Below are 22606 nucleotides of genomic sequence, written 5' to 3'. Positions count from 1 at the left end.
TCTTGTCTCATAGTGGCATATTACCCTACACCTATCCTCTTGTCTCATAGTGGCATATGTACCCTACACCTATCCTCTTGTCTCATAGTGGCATATGTACCCTACACCTATCCTCTTGTCTCATAGTAGCATATTACCCTATACCTATCCTCTTGTCTGTAATGGCATACTTTTGTTGATTTGTAAATCACCCCCTAAAATAAAACAAACAAAAAACAAAATAAAAAACAACAGCAACAACAGAGTATTGCAGATGTCCATGTTTGACACCAACCCTAGAGGCACCACACAATACAATTTTGGAACTTGCTACATCGCTGTTCAAAACCTGTCAGTCACACATAACTCATGACAAATGCTTATACACACAAACAGGCCACTCACAAAATGAATGATTTCTTACCTGGCCCAAATATAGCAGCTACTCCATGCGCCTTGAGGAACTCATAATCCTGAGGTGGAATGACCCCCCCAGCGATGACCAGAATGTCTGATCGACCCAAATCGGCCAGGGCCTGTAACAGCTCTGGTACCAAGGTGCGATGGCCTGTACAGAGAACAATTTCACTGATAAATTTTCCACTTGTGAGGTGTCATAACAAAATTACAAGTACATGGATGATATATTTTGTGCATTTCCTAAACATACAGTAACAATAACCAACATAATTTAAAAAAAAAAATAGATTACAGTTACAGTAGGGTCGGGATATATGGCGAGATAGGGTCCAACGATGTTTGCTATAGTGATCCCTCGGTTAACGAGCATACCCTCGATTAACGAATTCCTTACGAGCGCCCCTCAACATGTTTTCGCTTGCACACTAGCTGTCATATTAGTCTGCCAACACAGTAATCAGTTCTAGGGCTTAAATTCCTTACTATTTTAGTAAATATCAAGAAGTTTGTACTATTCAATAATTTTAAAAGTCTTCTATTAAAAATTTAGTAATTTTAACAATTATTTAACTTAATTTAAGTACAGGGAAACTAGTTTTTAGCGTGCCAAACAGCCTGTCAACACACCATACAGGCATCAGTCTCTGTGTCTTTTCAGTGGAGGTAACATCTTGCTTCAGACTCTCTTCAACATAAATGCTTTTTTTCTGTTTCCAGTCAAATTATTGGTCATTTTGAAATTTATTTTACATATTGACAATATATAATGCAGTGCAGTGTTGATTTAAAGAAAATAATTTTGAATTACACCAAGTGAACTAAATTTTTATGGGTGAAATGGCACCATGGGGTGACTTCTCTTCCACCCCAATGCCTTCTCTTCTCCCTTCTCCTCCACCCCCATTCTAATTCCCATCATCATCATCCAGGAGCCTTCTACATACACACCTCAAAGTAAGTGTACTTTACTACCTTTTTTGTTGACTTTAGGCAATTTTCGGTGAGCTGGAACCAATTACCCAAAAACCCAGTGAAACAATGGTTTCGGTTAACGAGCAACCTTCTAGAACGAATTGTGCTCGTTAACCGAGGGACCACTGTATAAACATTATTCAATCAAATACATATTCAGTAATAAACAATAATGAATCTTTTGTATCACTCTCTTTTTTTATTTAACATCAGTGGTTACTTTTACTGTACATTAAATAACATTAATTAAATCATACATATTTTTTTTTACATTAATTTTACTATAGCAACAACCAGGGTTTTATTTTCTTGTTTCAGATGGATAACCGACATCATTGGTGTAAACACAACAACAACAATAGCGTCCCATCTCCTCTTATGTGATATTATTATTGATTTATATTATATAAGGTGCATTCATAAACATCATTTGAAGAATATAGTTTGCATTTTCCATTAATTATATTGTTTTTTGAGAAAAGAAGGTAAAAAGCCACACAGAAGATGAAATGGTCAGACTAGGGAACGCATCTCATTACTATTGATTTATTTTAATGGTAATTAATGATTCATGATACAGTACGATGATTCACCTTACACTGTAATATTGGAGGACACATTATCGTCGTTATTCGGGGCTTTATTGTACTTAAATAATGAGATGAACTATTTATCTAGAGAAATGCAGAGCAGTTAATGTGAGGGGAGGGTATGACTGGGAATGGATGGGCTGACACGATGTGTTATGCACACATACAGTAGTATGCACTTACTGGGTAAAAAACTATGTTTATCATGAGGTTTAGTTTAATTACATTATTAACCCAAAGAAACAATGAGTTACTGATGAAATTACTCCGGAGGCAATTATTCACTAGCAAATAAAATACTGTACTGTCCAAAGGCCATTTACTATTCACTAAGAATAAGTTTTATCAATAAACTACTAATGATGAGCAAGTACTGTACAGTAACAGATTGTTACACTCACCTGCTGCTAGAGATGATGCTCCCACCACATGAACATCTGCATCTACTGCCTGCTGAGCCACCTCAACTGCAGTCTGAATAAAAGGTCAACATCAGTAGTGTACTATATCATGTAAAATGGAGAACAAATACATTTTGTATTCATAATTCTCTCGTCTAATAAAGCAGCAATCAACTGCAGCACAACTAAAGGTCAGTGGATGGGTCAGTGGCATATACAGGGAGGTCCATGAGGTCATCCCCCCCTCCCCCACCCCCTTTGATACTGCCCTCAACTCATTCAAAGCACTGCAACCAATTCATGAGGACATAAGTACAGTACAGGGGGTCCCCGGGTTATGAATGGGTTCTGTTCCTGAGGACTAAATCGGATTTGTACGTAAGTCAGAAAACATGCTTTGTGCATACTGCACTTACAGAACAATATTTAAAATCCCACTACTGTATATCATAGCTAAGACCTTATATGCATCTGAAATTATAGGATGACAAAATACAGTAAATGAAAGAAAAAATAAGTCATCAGGCAAATAAAATACAGTACTGTAAATTTCAAGTTTAACCCTGTTCATATCATCGGGCGTTCGCAAGTTAGATGTTTGTAAGTCGGGGACCCCTACTTAGAAATTAATTCAGGCCCATAGTCAGGGGGAAAAGCCTCCAACAAATAAGAGATTTCTGCCAGAGTACTATTTTTGCACTGTGTAGATTCTACAATATTATTTATTTCTTCACATACAAAACTCAGTACAGTATAGCTCGAGGTAAATTATACTTGAGCTTCCCCTCACCAGATCTGCAGATGGCAATGTAGAGAATGGTACGTGTGCTGGTCCTGGATCAGTGTGTGCTGTTCCTATCAAGGAGTGTCTCAGTGGTATCATACATCTTGCATATTTTCCTTTTGTTGAGAGATGGGAAGGACTATATCTGTGTACCTCAGCATTATTAAGTATACAAATATCTAGGAAACAGTTACTTGTGGCCAGAGAAGGCTAATATCATTGAGTGTGGCTGGGGAGGGAGTGTTAATTATTTTAATAAGTGCTGCTTGATGAAAGGTTATGGAAAAATGTTCCCAAACCCTATTGAATTATATTTTTGTTATTGTTACATGTACAGTTGGGGACTTTTCCAGCTGTTACAGTCAGCGTTGTCAATCCACACTCTTGTGAGGAGTGAACCCTGTGAGTATTGACTAGTGAATCCGAAGCATTCACTTAACCTAGGGTTGATAGGGGATGACCTGGAGTCTTTAAATATAGTGTTTTTACGACTTTCGTGATCCAATAAATAACGGATGCATTTAATTATACTGAACATTAGCATGAAAATATTACTCTTGTATAATAATACGTGAATGCATGTTTCTTGTCCATTAACGCACAAGGACACCTCCTCGTGAAATGTTACCAGACTACCGAATAAAGTCGGATAGGGGAGGGTGGGCCGGGCATAAAAATTGTTGGCGCTAAGTCTACAAATATAACACCAAAGAGAGACGATAAGACCCGTCTCCCCCCAGCACTGGGAGAGGTGCATACTATGAAGATCTCTGAGACTGGGGCACTCTACCAGGAGGTATTAAACAGTCAATGAGACCAAGCAGGCATCATGTTGGGGAAGGGGGCGCCCTCTCCATTATAAATCCATTAGTTTGTCATGTGTGGCCAATGCGAAGACAGGCCAAAGCAGTCTCTCAGCGGCATGACAGTCCCTGATATCTCCAGGCACCCAATGCAGGATGGATGTCGCGGATTTTGTTTGCTTTGACAGCATCCCACCTGTGTTGTCAATTCAAGTGGATGGCAGTTCTTATTACTAGCAGGTAGAGGGGAATGATGTGCCACAGATAATAATAATCTTGAGTACAAATAAATACCTGACAGCTCTGCCGTAAAAATAGATGCTATACTGGGAGACTACGGTCCTGACAGAATTCAGGAAAGACCTCCCCAAAACCCAGCGCTACATCCGACTTAGAGCCGTCAGTGTAAACAGGGATGGTTCCTCTGTGAGAGGAGGCATGCTCTAATAAAAGAGAATGAACCACACAGGGAGGGAGTAAATCCTTCCTTTCATTAAAATACTACTGACAAACTTGAACTTCAGGAAGAATCCAGAGAGCAGCACAAGGGAACTGCATGGGGCATACCTGAACAGGAGGAAGACAAATAATACTCGCAACCTCCCTTACCCTGAAGCCAAAAGGTCATGGGAGGCCTGGATGCTGAGTGTTATGTGGGGACAGTCTCATCAACTACACGAGTGTTGGTTACAGACTGTGGAAGATGGTGGAAGTGAAACCAACACTGGACCTGGAGATGCTGATGTCGAACATCAAGGGGTGGCTCATCAGCATCGAATAGTAGACTTGGGATTGGTGAAGACCTGAAGGTACCGGCTGCCAGACCCACCCCAGCATGATGAATAGAGCTCAGTGTATCGAGTCTAGCCTCAGTGGCTGAGGAGTACACCTTATGCACCCGTGGTGTCTCATCTCCCTCTGTTCGCGCTCACCCAGTACCTGTTACCCTGGGGGCCGGTGACTCCACCACCACCCCCGACCGGTCCCACTGCCCCGACACCTGGTTCTGGACTCATACCCGCTGACCTGATACGAGTGGCGGGAGGTTGTGGGCGGTCAGGTTGAACCTCCGTGACATGTTCTCACTGGTGCGCCCCATCGCGCGTTCCCTGTTTCTCAGCAACCTTATTGTCTGTACCCTATATTACAGCGTTGAAACTCCCTGATTTCGTTGAATTAACTATGCTGCGTATTATTATTATAGCCAATTGGATATGAACATTCCTCTCTTCGGTCTTCACCTCTTGAATGAGTCACAGACGTCTTGAGGTGGGGGTGAACTTAACACAGGCAACAGAAGAATGCATTGTCAATATACACAATAAACCTATGATATTGATATATACAATTGTTGTTTATTATACATACATAGTGTACAGCCGTATACAATATAAATCACAAACATTTTCAACTCAACTTGGGTAAAAATTTCTTTTAATAAGATAAATGAATTATCGCGAACTTATCTTCACACGAAAATAGTTCTAAGATGAACACCACTACCAAAGTCTCCTTCTCCATAAAAATTAATAAAAACTAATTATCTGAACTTAATTTTTGGATATATTACCGTTTTCATGCATTACTATATAATTTTAAACTTTATTCTCCAACATAAGGGGGAAAACAATATTACAATTTCAAAAATATTATCGTGTGTGTAAGATAAGCGGGCGTTGGTTACACTGTGAGGGAGGACCAATGGCGGCGGCGTAGTGATGTGATGCCAACCTTGTCAAATGTCTACCCTGCCTCTCCACTCTCACCCGACACCTTACACGGAGCATACCTTCCTCTCTCTATACACCCTTTAATGAATAAATGCAATTCTAAAACGATGACATGTATTTACGGAATAAATATGAGAGAGATATGTTGAGGTTGGCAGCGCTGGGCTAGGCTGTGGGAGAGGACAACCAACTCAGGAGACATAACACCTACCTCTACCTCCAAGACACTCATGTAAACACCTGCTAACACTCCTCACTTCCTTAGACACATGAACAATACCTGACTAATGTACAGGTGAATTACAGGTAGGTTAAAGTAAGGGATGGTGTTGGGGGTGCATTATCTATAACAAAGGCACGTGCAGAGGCGTGTCCAAATTTGCTTAACATTTCGTTAATTTCTAAAATTGTCTACAGAACTATCATGATGGCTACAGAACTAACATGCCATTGAATATTATTTTCGAAACAATTAGTGCAGAATACAATTAATAATGTTATTAGATATTCTTTGCCTGGACTAGGGAGGGCCAGTATTCGTCCCCTTAATAGTTTCCAACAAGGAGCCACTTTAAGGAAAAAATCTATAGAATTAAATATGTTTCTTACCCCATGAATATCCTTTGATAGAATTTTAATTTCACACAACCATGGAATCTTTGGAGTTTTATCTTTGCAATCAATAGTTTAAACAATTCTAAGACACTTCATATATGACGTTTCGGTGTTATTTTACTTTAGGACATAGCGAGCCTCAAAGTTATAAACTACTGAAACATTTAGATCTCCCTATTCTGAGCATTTTGAACCCCATTTATACTAGTCGGAATGGAAATAAGCGACACAATTGAATTACAGATAATAGATTTTAAGTACTTTTGAGTCTTCGTCTGTGAAGATATGTTATCTGCGAGAAACATAGAAACAGAGTTAATTATGCATCATGCATGTGTAATATTGACCGACGGCATCCAGTCGTGACCAATGATGTATAGTAATATCATCACGTGAATAATTTTTCGACCAATCGCATTTGATTTTTTCAAAGGAAGCAACCTGGGTATGGATTTTAATTTCAATGACCAGTTTGACAATGGCCGTGGTAAAGTTTGGGTGTGATTCGTGCTCCTAAAATTATTTTAAGTTTATTGCTGAGTTTTACGAGAAAGATGATCATTCTAAGGTAATGTAATTTCGGACATGGCGTGCCCCAAAGTTTTAAACTACTGAAACATTTAGGTTAGGTTAGGTGACTTTTTAGTTTTCTCCCCTACCCAAAAACCCCGATTTCTCAGGCTCTCCCCCATTTTTTTTGGGTGGGGGGGTAAATTGAGCAATTTCTGCCAAAAATGAAGGTCAGATTCGCTTAAAACACCAAAATACACTGAGGTAATTATATACTGTAGGGCTAACCCCGCGAGCGAAATTGATTGAAAACAATTTATAAAATGCCAGATTTTCATTGTTATATTATAGTGGACACTTGAAGTTTGTGGAAATATGTTTAAAAAATGGATATTTTTAAAATAAACACTACTTAACATTTGTGGCTATGAAGAACAGACCTAACCAACCAAACCAAACAAACCTACCTAACCTTACCTATCTTCCCCGGTATATTAAACAGAAAGAAATTAATATAATATGGTGAAATTCGAGGCATTTTCTGGACATGAGATGATACGGCCGCATCGGCTCTATGCAGCCCGGGCGGGTTAGTCATATATATTAACCTACTATGAAAAAACATATTGGTCAACTCCTAGGGACTCGTGTCCTAAAATAAAAATTTACCGACGTTACCCTTGCAAATAACCTAACCTAACTTAATCTCACTTCTTTGGCACCCCCGGTATATATAAGTAATTTGCGAAGGAAATGCCATAGAAGAAAAGTGTATATTAGAATTGTTTAACCAACTGATTGCAAAGATAAAACTCCTAAGATTCCATGGTTGTGTGAAAGTAAAACAATACCTATTCTTTATACATTGGAGGAATGTCAACTTTCCTACTTTTGTTATGTTTAATTGAAGTACTGTAAATAGTTTGTCAACCATGAGGAGGTATGTACAGTATAGTACGTATATGGTTAAACTTGACACTTTGCCATGAGGGATTCTAATGCTTCCTAGCAAACTTTCTGCTGTATAATTATTGTTTCGGTCATTCACCTATTTGGAAGTAGGTCAGAATCGTTCTAAACACCTCAAAACCACCGGAATAACAATTTCAATCTAACCTAACCCATTCGGTTAACGAAATTTTTACGAAATGATGTCAACATGTTTTTGCTTGCTCACCAGCTGGAATATTAGTCCGCCAATACAGTAATCGGGTCTAGGGCTTAAATTCATTCCCATTCGAGTAAATATCAAGAAAGTTGTACTATTCGATAATTTTCCAATTTTCATATTAAATTTTTTAGTAATTTTAACACTTATTTAACATAAATGCAGTACAGGAAACTAGTTTTTGGTGCACCAATCAGCCACTTGACTCATCCAGCAAGGCATCAGTTTGTATCTCTGGTCAGTGGAGGTAACATCTTGCTTGTGGCTCTCTTGAACATAAACTATTTTTACGTTTTTACAGTAATTGGTCATTCTGAAATTTGTTTTACATATTGACAATATATAGTGCAGTGCAGTGTTGATTTATAGAAAATAATCTTGAATTACACCTAGTGAACTTAAAATTTTATGGGTGAAATGACGGCATGAAGCATGGGGTGATTTCCCTTCTCTTCTCCCTTCTCCTCCTCCACCCCCACTTCTAATTCCCATCATCATCAACCAGGAGCCTTCTACATACACACCTCAAAGTAAGTGTACTTTACTGCATTTATTTTTACTTTGTATGTAATTTTCGGTAAGCTGGAACCAATTACCCAAAATCCCATTGAAACAATGGTTTCGGTTAATAAATGACCTGGAACGAATTGTGTTCGTTAACCGAGGGACCACTGTAGTATGAAGGCCTTAGGCCTGTCTTCGACCAATGAGAAAGCCTATGAGGCGTGACGTCATGAAAGTTGTGGCGTCCTTTATAGGCTGACGCAGTTTGAAAAGCAGAGTCTGTGTGGTTGTGTCCTGGGTGTCACCTCCTCATATGGCGGCTATAACGTCAGTACCTATTAGGTTTGATCCATTTCCCAAATGTATTGTGAGTCATGGACCCCTTGGTTAGCAAGCTATTAAGGATAGGTTTATTGTTATGAAGTGTAATTGTCAAACCCTAATAGAGGGTATTCAATAAATACAGTAACCTTTAATAAGAGTCCTAATGCATCCCTCCCTTATTGGGAAAGAGTGACGTGTTATAGATGTCTTGGTATTATGCAGTAGTACAGTGAGTCCTGTGTATAATAACTATCCCATATTTCCCTTCTCTTAAGATTGTATCTTAGTTCTCCTAACCAGCTTCCCTGAGTCATCCCCTTGGTGTAGACCTTTCTAGCCTAACCACAAACAGTTAGTCCTGTACTCCCCTCCCCTCACAGCCTCTCCTCAAACGTAAACAATTACCTCTCACTACCTCCCTCACTCCCTCCACCTCTCACGAATATAATGAGAAAGAATAACAGGAATAAGAAAGAGTAAAAGTAAGAAGAATAAGTATATAATTAAATAAGTAAATAAACATAAAGAATTAAAAAGACAATAAAAGAGTAATCATGTTACATAAAATATGTTACATTAAATTAGGGACACATAATCTTTGTTACAGCCAGCAGTGGAGGCAGATGGCAGCGGGTGATAACGATTAATGGGATGATGGTGATTTTAGGCTTAAAGTTCCTGTCTCATAAAATGTCACAGACTTGACTTTGCAAAATATAATTGGCATTGCTGGAATCCTTGCAAGATGGCGATTATTTTGAGTATTAACATCTCATAGTTTGCACAAGAGATATAAAGTTTAGCTCTTCAGCTTATAGTACATTTGAGTACAGTAATACATTTCTCAAATTATGGGTTTTTTCACAGGGAAAAGTCTGTATAATTATCCCTGGTGGTCAGGATATAATGGTAAATATATGTGAATTCCCATAAAGTGAATGGCATAAAGCGAGGGTCCAGTGTACAGTAAACGTGTGCCATAGCATTAACACTGTTATAAAGAGGTCCGGTAAGCCTGGGCTAGAGTTGTCCCGATGTGGGTCAGTGACCTGTGCCCGGGTGGGCTAATCCCCGTTAAAAAAAAAAAAAAAAAAGGTCCCATACCTGTACTTGCCGAATATAGTTTATACGAATTTATATTTTATAGGAATTGGAATACAGTAATATATTTTATTACAGTACTTAATATTATTACCAAAAAGTAAATGTCAGCTTTTACAGTTTATGCATATTTGAGTGACTCCTTTAATCATATCATATATAAAGTAATTTTGCTTCCGGCGAGTGTTTGCCGTACCAATATTAAATTACTGTACTTCCTACGAGCCTGTGACAGGCAATAATATCTGGTGAGTATCAACACAAGACAAGCAAATTGTCAATAAATCTAGCTCCAGGGATAATACTGCACTATGCTCATAAATAATTATCCTACATCTCAACAACCTAAACAAGAATTAACACAAAATTCAATAAAAAATCCACTAAGATTAATTCTGGATTCTGATGTTTTGGAAGATATAACTGAATTTTATCACCAATGTATTTCAGTATTTCTAAATGTTTATCTTTATATTTACAGCAATGGATGAACAAGAGTTTGATGAGATATTGACTTATCTCTCAAAGAGCAAATATCCTGACAGTATTAAAAGTAAAGATAGTCGTAGCAACTGGCGCAAGAAGTGTCGGCCTTTTACATACTGTAAGAACGAACTATATTACAACCACAAGAAGTATGGAGCACTCTTAGCAGTCAAGGGTATTAAGGATAAGAGGAGGATAATAGAATCCAGTCACCTGCAGTCAGATGGAAGACACCATGGAATTAACAGAACGTAAGTAGACAATTTTGTAATCATACCCCAGAACATTAGTTCTAATTTATCTATCTTTTATCATCATATTAAGAATAAGTTGCAATGCAAAAACAAAATATTGTACAATTGGTGCAGAGCGTTTCAGGGTACTGACACGAATTCTCTTATCCCCGATTCACATCTTCAGAAGATTTCCACATCTAAACTACTCATCACACACAGCACCGCTACTATACAGCAGCTTCACTCCAATCAGGCTGACACAGAGCGGTATTTATATATGCAAGCACCACTGTGCTCGTACAATACTGTAGCTAGCTATACAGGCATCCTCCGGGTTACTGAAGGGTTCGGTTCCTGAAATTCTTTCCATAACGAGAAATTTTGAAACGCGAAACTATTTTTCCAATTGACTTCCATTACAGTAATATCTCCGTTAGCCAGAATCCCTTAAACCCGGAAATCTCCAATAGCCGGAATTGAAATTTGCTCGGAAAACATTCCCAAAACCGGAATTTTCCAAAAATTTCCGGCTTTAGGAAAAAATTTTCCAAGGTTGAAAATCGAGAGAATTTTCTGAAAATGTCTTGAATAAAGATGAAAGTTAAAGTATTTTTTGGGGGGACCTGACCTGACTCAATGTCAGGTGGAGGTAGGGTGGGGGATTATTGGTTTCATATTACTGACCTTCTGATAGAATGTCAGGTCACCTTTCTTGGGTGGGGGATTAGTGGGCCTTATGACCTGAAGATGTCTTGAATAAACACTAAAGCTAAAGTATTTTTAGGAAGATTGTGATAAGTATAAATGAGCAAAGTTGTATCCCTTCAACATTACTTGACATAACATTTTAAAATATTGAGTGAGAAAACAGAAAGGTGTGGGTGATTAGAGAGATGGAGTGGTAACATGCACCAGTATTGCCAAGTGATAAGCTCCTCAACAGTTGATCTTTTAATTCAACTCAATGCAGTCACACAACAAAACCCTCATTGGATGCTTGTTGTCTTATTTTCTCGGCGTGTTTGCCTCTCTCTCTCTCTCTCTCTCTCTCACACACACACACACACACACACAGGGTGGTGAAATGCGTCTAGTGTGGCAGTATTATGTTAATGTTAAGGTAAAAGCACTGCTTGCTCCCTTTCGCTTTCAGCTGCTGCCGCTGGCTATCCCTCGTGTCGAACAGGGAAGCAACTTGCATAAATCTTCCCCTACCAGTGCACAGTTTCCTCACCATCAAGTTTCCTGCGCCTCCTCGTGGCAACATGGTAACTGGGTGCCTCGTGCACACAGGCAAGACCAGCAGGGGATCTCGGAGTAGCAGTGGGACCCCGAGGGATGGCGCATGGCCCACTGACATGTGGACAAAATCTGGCACCTACCATCCAGTGCTCCGCTGCCTTGCGGATTATTAACCTTGGTATGTATAAGGCTACAGGAGTAAACCCCGAACGAAAAATCTGCGGTGGAGCCCTGTATCAGGCAGACGTGCTTACAGAGCTCCAACAAGACCCCAACGGCGGAAGAGGTGACCATCGTGGAAATCCAACGAATTCACCGGCAGACGAAGGAAATGCATGATGGACAGGCTACTAAGGCGAAACCCAACAAACTGGGCTATTGGCAGTTCATTGCAACTCTCCCTTTCCCCGTTCATTGCAACACTTGCACCACTGGATCAGGAAAAGGAGAGCCAAGATGTGTGATTGCAGCCTGCGCTCCTGCCTCACCACATAAATCAACTCACGTGCAGCCATCATCTCGTTCATCATACCTCTCATCATCTACAAAACACCTATACCCCCAAAAGTCCCATGGCAACAGACGAGTGGCAACGGGGACAGGCAGAATCTCAATGTGGTTATAGACCATCACGTGGCACCACTGACATGATCTTTGCTGCCCGCCAGATACAGAAAAAGTGCAGCGAACAGAGTTGTGACCTGTACATGGCTCTCATCGACCTAACCAAGGCCTTCGACTCGGTCAACAGGGAAGCCCTCTGGCAGACCATCAGCCGTTTTGGCTGCCCACCAAAATTCATCGCCATTGCGAGGCAACTCCACCACAGCATGAACGGCAGTGTCCTGCACAACAGCACCCAGTCTGAGTTCTTCCCCGTCCAAACAGGGGTTAAACAAGGATGTGTAATGGCACCAACTCTCTTTCCCATTTTCTTGGCTGCCTTCCTTACTCGTGCCAGTGCCAATTAGCCGGCAGGGTGGACATCAAATACTGGGTGAAGGCGGTCTTTTTAATATAAGACGACTCCAGGCAAGAACAAGGGTGTCAGCCGCTTCCATTACTGAACTTAAGTATGCAGACGACCTCACCCTTGTTGTTCACACTGTACACGACCTACAGATCCTAAACACCTACCTACACAGATGCGTATGCGCACTTCTTTCAACCTACCCCTGGTTCAGACACGCCTCCACCATCCATCCAGCTTAACGGTACTACCCTCTCTAATGTTACCCACTTTCGGTATCTCGGCTCCCACCTGTCCACCACCGCAGACATCGATGAAGAGATTCAGCATCGGATCAGATGTGCATCTCAAGCCTTTGGCAGACTCCGAAATTGAGATTTCAGCTGTAGGGAGCCGAAATTATTTACAAAGCTGCATGTATATCGAGCAGTGGTCCTCCCCACCCTGTTATATGGCAGTGAGACATGGGTCACATACAGGAGTCACCTCAAGGCATTTGATTGAAAACTTTCACCAACGTAGTCTATGTTCCATCCTCCGAGGTTGCTGGGAAGACGAGAACAAATGCCACAAATGCCAGTATTCTTGCTGACACCAACTGTAGGAGCATCGAGGTTACCATTATCCATGAAGAGCTACGCTGGTCTGACCATGTTACCCGCATGGACGACAGTAGACTGTCAAAGCAGCTACTTTACAGTCACCTAACGAATAGTGAACGTAACACCAGCAGGCAATTGAAAAGGTATAAGGATAGTCTTAAGACAAACCTGAAAAGTGCCAAATCGACCCCTTCATCTGGGAGTCGATTACTCCACATCGTAACGCTTGGAGGAGCACCACACAAGAAGGTGTCAATACTTTCGAGTTAGCCCGACTGCAAACCGAGGCAGACATGTGCCAAGGCTGGAAAGACGTTGCCACCGCCCCTCCCGCACTAGATGGAGCCCTCCACATGTGCAACGAATGTGGACGACCCTGCAGGTCCCGTATCGGCCTCTTTAGTAACCTTAAAACTCACTAACCTAGGTGACATCTCTAATAACTCATATCATTGTATCATAGCTGGATGATCATCATACTCGATTCTGAGTGACAGCAAAGTAGTATGTGTGCATGTGTTTTTGAGCTTGCCAAGCACATTGTAGGATTGAAGAACTTGATGTTTCAGCCCCTTCATGCCACTTTCTACACTTATTGTAGCACCCTGACTTACAAGTATGCCTCTTTCTTCATGTTTCTATGTCTTCTGATCCACTATACACATATCGGGAAAGGAAATATAATACAGTAGACATTTTAGTTTTATCAATAAATAAGATTTACACATATTGTCAGTATCATCATGTAAAGTAAAGTTGTTTTTTTTCAGACTTAAGAAGATTAGCACCAACTACTACTGGAAGACTATAGCAAAAGATGTTCACTACTATGTGAAAATAGAATGTCAGACTTGTATTGAACAAGGCAATCAGCAAAACAATGTGATGCGTCATTCAAACATGACTCGGACAGATTCCGAGGGTGGAATCAAGGTCAAGTCGACTGAGAAAATTGTGGACAAGGCCATTGAACAGATAGGACTGGATGTAATTGGTAATATTTTAGAACCTAGTGTTCCATCTCCCCAAGAACCTGTGTGTAGTGTGTTTAAATGTGAAGCCGTTGTACCGCAGCAAACTATGCAACAGCCATTAGTGCTCAGAGACCATATCATGGCACAGTGCGGCCTTGATGTTATTGGTCCTCTCAGTGAAACACACAAAGGAATGAGATTTATAGTTCTATTAACAGACTGTGTAACAAAGTGGGTTGAAGCAATGGCATTATCTGAATTCACAACTGATTCTATAGGGAATTTTTTGGCTGAAAGTATATGCCGTCATGGGTCAATTGAAGAAATAATGACAAAACACAACAATAATGACTTTTGTGCGAGATTATCTGAGAAAATGTGTTCAATGATGGGCATCACCATCCGATTATCTACTCTACTTTCTCCACAGTCAAATGGGTATCCTGAGAACTATTGGTATAATTCTCTTCTGTGTGGTGCCTTGATGAAGTACAGCAATCAAAATCAATATTATTGGGATATTTACTTGCATCAGGTAATTTTAGCATATAGGACATTTCATCAAAAGAATACTCCTGGGTCTCCATTCCAACTTTTATACGACAGACCCACTCGTCTTCCAGTTATAAATGTATCTCACTCAACCAGTGATGGTTATTCAGATGAACAGGAAGCTCTTATAAACCATATGACTAGTTATATTAAGGCCCTGTCTTGTCCCACTCACCATCAATCACTTGGTATTCACAGCCAACAAAGCGATAGATTAACCCCTCCATATATTACACCTAATAATATCTCTACACCTGTGCCACCATCAACAACAGCTCAACATCACCAGTCATCACATGTTTTAGGATCTTTTACTCATACGGTGCAAGCTAATAATCAAATAAACTCAAATCTTCCTTTATCTACACTTGAAACAAGCCAGCAAACATCACACAGTAGTGCTACAATCCACACTATTCCAGGCACTGGGTTGACAGCACAAACTATATCCCCCAGCACCATGGCAGCTCACAGTATTTCTGGAAATAGCATAAATTCACACAGCATTCAAGGAAACAATTTATCACCTCACACAATCTCTACTAACAGTGTTGCACATAGCATCCAAGCAAACAATGTAGCACCACACAGCATTCCCAACAACAGTCATATTATTACAACCCCAACTGTTACTTCTGTTGGCAGTCACATTATCACACCACATGTGTCTGCTGCTCAGTCCACTACCGTCCAGACTCCAACAAACATGACCACACAGGCCACCACAGACACTCACTCAGGACACATGGTTATGATACACACAGACGGGAAGGCTTACGCAGACTCATTCTATGTGATCTGTCCACAGTGATCCTACAGTTGGATCTCGGGGAGAGATATTGAAATTGAGGTTTCATAAATATAGATATGCAACTAGAATCCTCATTTGACAATTGGATTACAGTAAGTCCTCGCTTAACGTCGGGGTTATGTTCCTGAAAATGCAACGTTACACGAAATAACATTAAGCGGATAAATTTTCCCCATAAGAAATAGATAAAATATGGGAGTTATGTTCCCCAGCCACCCTTTGCCCCATGAAATACATTACATATACAAAAAATCATTGCCATTTCTATAGAAAATAGTGCATACATATACAACTACTAAGTTTGTATTGGTACAGGTACTCGCCAATGGGTGGAGGTGGTAGAGCGAGTGTGTGGTGGGTAGTGGAGCAGAGGAGGCGGGAGGGGAGGAGTATGGCGGGAGCGGGGGAGGAGGGTGGTGAGTCACTGAGACTCTGCAGCTGCCTCCTCCTGTTCTGACTGGGGTTCCTCAGCCACTGTTTGCTCCCCCTCCGCTGAAGTTTGCTCCTCCTCCACTGAAGTTTGCTCCTCCTCCTTTGTTGTTTGCTCCTCCTCCTTTGTTGTTTGCTCCTCCTCTGTTGTTGTATGCTCCTCCTCGGCTGCCGGCTGTTGTTAAGCTGCTGCTTCTGCCGTCCCGCAACGAACAAATGAATCCTGTGTTGACTGCTTGGTGCTACTCTTCTTCTTCTCCTTATAGATCTCAGTGTAACAACCAACTTTCTCTGTTTGGGTCATCATCTATAAGGATTTGCATTGCTTGCTGGAACATGTTGAAAGCTTCTGCCATCCTCTTGGATGTTAGTATTCATTGAGGTTCTTCGTCGTCGCTGTCTTCAACGGGACTGTGTTCTATTAAGAGTTGTAGATCTTCGTTGGTGAGCTTTTCTGTATGGGATGCCAAGACGTCCTCAATATCCTCTGATTCCAGCTCATTAAAGCCTGTCTGTCAAGCCAAGCTGAGGATATCCCTATTCACTGCTGGGACTAAGTCCATGAATTCCGTAAAACTGTTGATGCACTCGGGCCACAATTTATGCCACACACCATTCAGGCAACTGTCTGAAACCTATTCCCATGCCTTGCCAATGTTGTCAATTGCATGAAGAATGTTGAAGCCACACCAATATTCTCGGATCGTAGGTTTATTGTCTCCGTCTGTAGCCTTTAGCAGCTGGGCCATGGTACAGCGTAAATAATACACCTTAAATGCGCCGATGACATCTTGGTCCATAGGCTGCATCAGTGCTGTCATGTTGGGAGAAGGAATACAACTTTTACACTGTCATGCAAGTCATTGAGATTGGGAGGGTGAGCTGGAGCATTGTCCACGATTAAAAGAATTTTGAAGTCAAGGTTCTCCTTGGCACAGTATTCCTTCATTGCAGGGACGGCAGACACGTTCAACCACTAGCTAAATATGGCGTTGGTTATCCATGCCTTCTTATTTGCCTTGTAAATGACAGGAAGGTGATCCTTAGAATAACCTTTCAGGGCCCGTGGGTTAGCAGCGTGAGAAATCAGCATGGGCTTCAGCTTGAAGTCGCTGGCAGTGTTCGCGCCAAGCAGCAGTGTCAAGCGGTCTTTTGCTGCTTTAAAATCTGGCTTTTCTCCTCCTTGGAGATATAGGTCCTCTCAGGCATCCTCTTCCAAAGTGAGACCAGTCTCATCCACATTGAAGACTTGCTCCGATGAGTAGCCTCCTTCCTGGATAATCCGTTTGAATTCTGGCGGGAATGTCTCGGCAGCAACCGTATCTGAACTGGCAGCTTCACCAGTCATCTTAATATTGTGGAAGTTATACCTGCACTTATATCGTTGAAACCAGACTCGATTGGCCATAAAGGTCTCATCTTTCTATCTTTCACCCTTGGTTTCCTTTACGTCGTCAAACAAGGATCTGGCCTTATGCTGGATAACCATAAGGCTCACAGGCACATTGCGTTGACTCTGGTCCTCCTTCCACATAGCCAGCATCTTTTCCGTTGTTTCTATCACAGTACTTCTGGTACAAGTTGTCTTGGTTGCACTGAGAGTAGTACCACTTCCAGCACTAACCTTAATCTTGTCAGCGTTGGTCCGGATAGTATGCACCATTGTGGGGGTTAGACCAAGCACAGTGGCTATGCCCACAGCACGTTCCCCTTTTTCAAATCGGGTTAATACATCCATTTTTGTAGCAAGGGTAATGGTCTTGCGTTGCCTCTTCACTACACTAACATCAGTGGCACTTGATGGATGCTTGGAAGCCATTTCAAATGGATAGAGTACAGTTTTAGAGCAAAAGCACTTAATCACACACAAATGTGAATGATGTGAAGTTGTAACAGAGACTGGCTTGGAGTCGCTTGGAGACACTGTGACGTTCTGCGAGCCTAGCAGAGAGAGCGTAGCGTGGATAGACAAGAGCGCTGTTGAAAGTAGTCCGTGACATCGCAAAAAGATTTAGTATTGGACCACCGGGACGTTAAAGGAATTTTTGGTCTTTAAAAGTTTAGCAACTTAGTACCGAAACAATGTTAAGCAGGCCAACATTAAGCTAGGACTTACTGTATTTGCTGGTGTATCAGATGCGTTTTTTTCTCCCAAAAATGTATCACAAATTACCCTACGTCTAATGTGCCTGTATTACGGATGGGAGGCCGAGCGCCGTAGGAGGAGTTGCCTAACCAGGGAGTCTGGGACGAGCAGTAGTCCACTAAGCACAAATATTGGGATACTAATAATAAAATACTGAAAGACAATCCAAATTATCACAATCTATTACCACAAACTTACGGCAAACTTGCCAAAGACGTAAATAATGGCTTACATTGGCTTAACGGCAGAGGGAAGCTCACAATATCTCACTATACCTCTTTCCCCAGCATACGTAACCCACACCAGATACATGTCTTACATTATTTAACGACTGTGTTACCTTTAAGAAACATTTGTTTATTATCTAAATGAAAAATGTCCCGAGAAAGATTAAAGAAATGTTAACAGAAAGTTCAGCCGCCAGTCAGCCATTTGCAATGAGTCAATGATGCTAAAACAATAGCGATGGTGCTACACCCTGGTGGCTGATCATGGCAACACAAAACATCACGGCCAAATATACGAGTTTCACATCCTGTCGGTAATTCTCTTGATCAAAATATAAACAAGCCACACAGTTGCTCTGATCAGAGGTAGAGTTGGGTTAATACAGTAGAACGTCGATTTAAAGTGATTCAATTTAAGATTATTGATTGAAAGTGACATCCTCAATTAAGGACAATGTTTTAATTTAAAATTTAAAGCGAATCTTTTCCATTTTGCGCGAGTCAATCTGGCGCATCATATTTTAAAAATCGCGCCTAATGTTTCTCTGGGCACGCTACACTGTCCTAAGGGCAAAGCTGTACTGTACATGTACTCAAAATAATGTACTACTAAATGATTACTAAAATTTTTGTCTAATGCAAACTATAGCATGATTATATTCAAATTAATCACTATCTTATAAGAATTCCAGCAATGTAAATTATGTTCTCCCCGGTCACTTCTGTGACATTTTATAAACAAAAAAACAAAAACTCAATCTAAAGGACATAAAATAAACACTAGGCCTTCCCAACTGTCAAACGTGTCACTGTCACCAACCCCATTTTTGCAGCCAGGGTTGGGTGGTTATAGGCTTACAGTTTTTATCTTATATAATATCACAGACTAAAGTTAGGAGAATATAATTTGCATTGCTAGAATCCTTGCAAGACAGCGAATATATTTTGCACGATACAAATTTTAGCCCTTTGCAATAAAATTAGAACATGTCAGTTCAGTGACATATTATAAGAGAAAAACTTAAAGTCACTCTTAAGGACAGATAAATAAATAAGCACTAGACCTTGGCATCAACTCCCCCCTCCTCCCCCCAAATGTTCACATTAGCGATCACTAGTAAACAGACCATTTCACGTCCCATAATTTTAGCCGTGTTGATTTATGAGTGTTTGTTTTAACATAATACAACAAAAAACAATGTTTTGTTTTTTCTAGGAGATGGGCTGAGGTGCATGTGGGTAGACTCTCAGTCTTTTTAGTATTTTGTGTTTCTCTCCAAGTAGTAAACTAAATTATTCCATTGAAACAACACTTCGATTTAGTGCGAATTCGGTTTAAAGTGACCTCTCTTGGAACATATCTCGTGTTATATCGCCGTTCTACTGTATAATGTTACCATATATGATTTCTTATGTGATTCCAGTATATATTGTACAGTAAGATCATATATTTCGCATTTTGAATTTTGCTAGCACTACCTAATGTAACCAAGTCTTATATTTGGCGTAACATATCGTGAATTTCGCGAGATCCAGTCAGCTGAACGCGAGATCCAGCAAGCTGAATGCTGGCCACTGTCTTGAATGACGTCACAGTCCTCATACCAGTTAGTCATTTCTGCTACAACACATGTTTTGTCAATGCAAATTGGTTGTAACGCGATTGATGAATAGGGGAAAGCTGTTTGTAAAATGCAAACATTTGCATATGAATGTTGGCTATAACATGATTCCATCCTCAATGTTTTAAGCGTGGTGCGGGGTTATGCAATATTTACAGTTCACGTTCGACATCACATGTTCAATTGATTCGTATCTTTTGTTTGTTGTGTGTTTTTTTTTTTTTTTTTTTTTGCAAATTTAGCTGTTACCAATAAATATTGTATGGAAAGAATAAGTAAAAAGAACGTTTCACAGTGAGGACTAATAAAGGTTGAATCGCGCATTTTTTTGGTCAATTGCTCCATGATTTTTGTTGTTTTCTCCAAATTTGTTGTGTTAGCGACGAATATGGAAAGAGAAGGTGAGAAGAATGTTTCCAAGAAGCGTTCTGGAGATCGAATTGCCGGTGGTGAATGTAAAAGAGGTTTACAAGAACGCAACTATCGTGTTGTAGCCCGTGCCATCCTAGCGACCGCCCGGGCTGTTATTGAGTGCTTTTTTGGGTGGTGCTACCACCTGTCGAGTCAAGATAATGGCCTCTACCCTTACTGGGGGTCCTACTGGTGCTGGTGGGACAGACTCACCTAAGCGGCCAAATAAGGAAAAGGAGAAGCGGGACTATCATAAGGGAGTTAAGTTTGCCAAGTACTCGATGCAGGATAAGCAGCGTGTGATTGAGTTACTTGAGGAAGGCCTAAAAACTAGTTTCTAGAAAGCACAATCAGGTCAATAAAGGCAGAATTTGTATCATTTGGAGGTTATAAATGGGAAAGTCAGAGGTTGATGTAGAGTGGTCAGTCTATATTGTTATTTTTCCCATTAGTTTATGTACAGTATTTGCATTTGGTGAACTTGAATTTGGCGCAATTTTTCCAGTCTATATTACTTGCGAAATACAAGATCTTACTGTATTTACATGCACAAAATCATATGTTTTCCCCAACAAAACTACTTTAAAATCGCTTACAATAATTGTATTATGAAACGTATTTAAAAAAAAAAAATCCACAAAAAATCCTAGTAAAATAGGGGTGCGTCTTATACGCAGGCAAATATGGTAATTCTTGTGAGTCTAGCAGTGTACATTAAGTAGATTTTCTCTTACCGCAATGCCCAACCATCATACCATACTACCTACTACCTCAAAAAATAAATAAAAATAAATAAAAACACAATAATAATAAATTAATTTATAAAAAAAAATCTGGAACCCTTTAAGTATTTCCCTCATTCTACATTGCAGTTTTGGTGTTTCAGGACTACATTTCCCTCCTCATAATTTTCTACTGACAAAGGAAAAATATTATTTGGGGTTACTGTTTCCAAGGAATGTAACCCAGTCATTATACTGTTCAATGATACATAATGAACAATGTCTGAACAATATAATATTTTTCCTCGCACCACAATTTTTTTTTCTGTTTAGTACTATTTCAGATACCTGTGCGCCTTGTAAATAATTCTCATATCATGTGTGCCTTCTTCCATTGCAGAGCGGGGGTGGCTCTTGCAGTCTACTCCACATGACATGCAATGATTACTCCCTTAGTACCTGTACTGTATTCCACTTACATACTTATCCTCTGGTATTACATTGAAAAAAAATAATGCATTGTAATTTCTTCAGCACATATGGTAGGAAAAACACAGGTATGCTATAGGCAGGGTGTTCGGTATGTGATTCTCAGATAATGATGTTACCCAGATGTGAGAAGCCAGCCTCTTGTAGCTTCTTTCCAGTTTTGAAGTGAAACAGCTTCACCAATCTTTGCCACATTTTGTAGACTTACTCAGGTAGACCCAAGGGAAAAAATTAATAAAAACAGGGATGTTATTAAAATGAGAGGAACCTTATGGATTTTCCAACTTTGTTTTTCTTTCTATGCCTTTAAAATTAAGGAGATAAATGCATTTTTTGACCACAAATATGAAGGATTGATCAGGGGTAGAACTGGGGGGGGAGAAGAAGTGGGATGCAGCCCCCCCCATTTGTGGGCTGACAAATTTTTAATCTTCACTACTGGAGGCAGCATTTAATAATTTATTTGACTAACAAAAAATATTACTGAGAAAGTGTTGCCACAGAGCTAAACAAATAACCACCACTGAGGTCAGGTTAGGTCCTGATCAAACACACCTACATCATGATGTCAGCAACCAGCATAGAGGCCAGTTTCCATTGTAATCTCTAGGTGACCCTTATTGCTCTGGGTACATGGACCAAGAGAGTCAGCAGCCATGGAACAAGCTTGCTCCAAAATTGGCTGCTTGAAAATACAAATTTGCATTCTTAACTTTGCAGGTACAATACAATATACTCTCCGTTTAATGGAATCCAATATACTGTAATGAGCTCTTGATTTAGCAG

The 22606-nt window shown here is 40.3% G+C and overlaps 2 protein-coding genes across 3 annotated transcripts in view; one reads left to right on the top strand and one right to left on the bottom strand.

Annotated features, from left to right (window-relative positions):
- The window catches only part of LOC121865219 (methylmalonyl-CoA mutase, mitochondrial-like), a 45917-nt gene that overhangs the window by 2899 nt on the left and 20412 nt on the right, over positions 1–22606 (bottom strand). The window contains exons 15-16 of the mRNA XM_042364570.1: positions 2363–2435; positions 404–547 (exon numbers count right to left, since the gene is read on the bottom strand). Coding sequence (XP_042220504.1) covers positions 404–547; positions 2363–2435 — 217 coding nt within the window. The remainder of the gene's footprint in view (positions 1–403; positions 548–2362; positions 2436–22606) is intronic.
- Positions 5680–22104, top strand: LOC121865220. 2 transcript variants are annotated; one of them, XM_042364572.1, is made up of 4 exons: positions 5684–5985; positions 10383–10638; positions 14208–14946; positions 21732–22104. In XM_042364572.1, exons 2-4 carry the CDS (start codon positions 10385–10387, stop codon positions 21834–21836), a joined length of 1098 nt encoding a protein of 365 aa, XP_042220506.1. In that variant the 5' UTR covers positions 5684–5985; positions 10383–10384; the 3' UTR covers positions 21837–22104. The 2 variants fall into 2 exon arrangements, with proteins under 2 accessions (XP_042220505.1, XP_042220506.1); XM_042364571.1 differs by lacking the exon at positions 21732–22104 and having other exon boundaries at positions 5680–5985; positions 14208–16046.

Source organism: Homarus americanus, unplaced genomic scaffold, assembly GCF_018991925.1.
Source record: "Homarus americanus isolate GMGI-L3 unplaced genomic scaffold, GMGI_Hamer_2.0 scaffold18547, whole genome shotgun sequence".
Taxonomy (NCBI): Eukaryota; Metazoa; Arthropoda; class Malacostraca; order Decapoda; family Nephropidae; genus Homarus; species Homarus americanus.
This window is presented reverse-complemented; position numbering and strand designations above follow the sequence as displayed.

Coding starts and splice junctions, on each gene's coding strand:
- LOC121865220 (XM_042364571.1), top strand. CDS start 10,385: ATGGATGAACAAGAGTTTGATGAGATATTGACTTATCTCTCAAAGAGC. Junction 10,639..14,207: donor CACCATGGAATTAACAGAAC/GTAAGTAGACAA, acceptor GTTTTTTTTCAG/ACTTAAGAAGATTAGCACCA.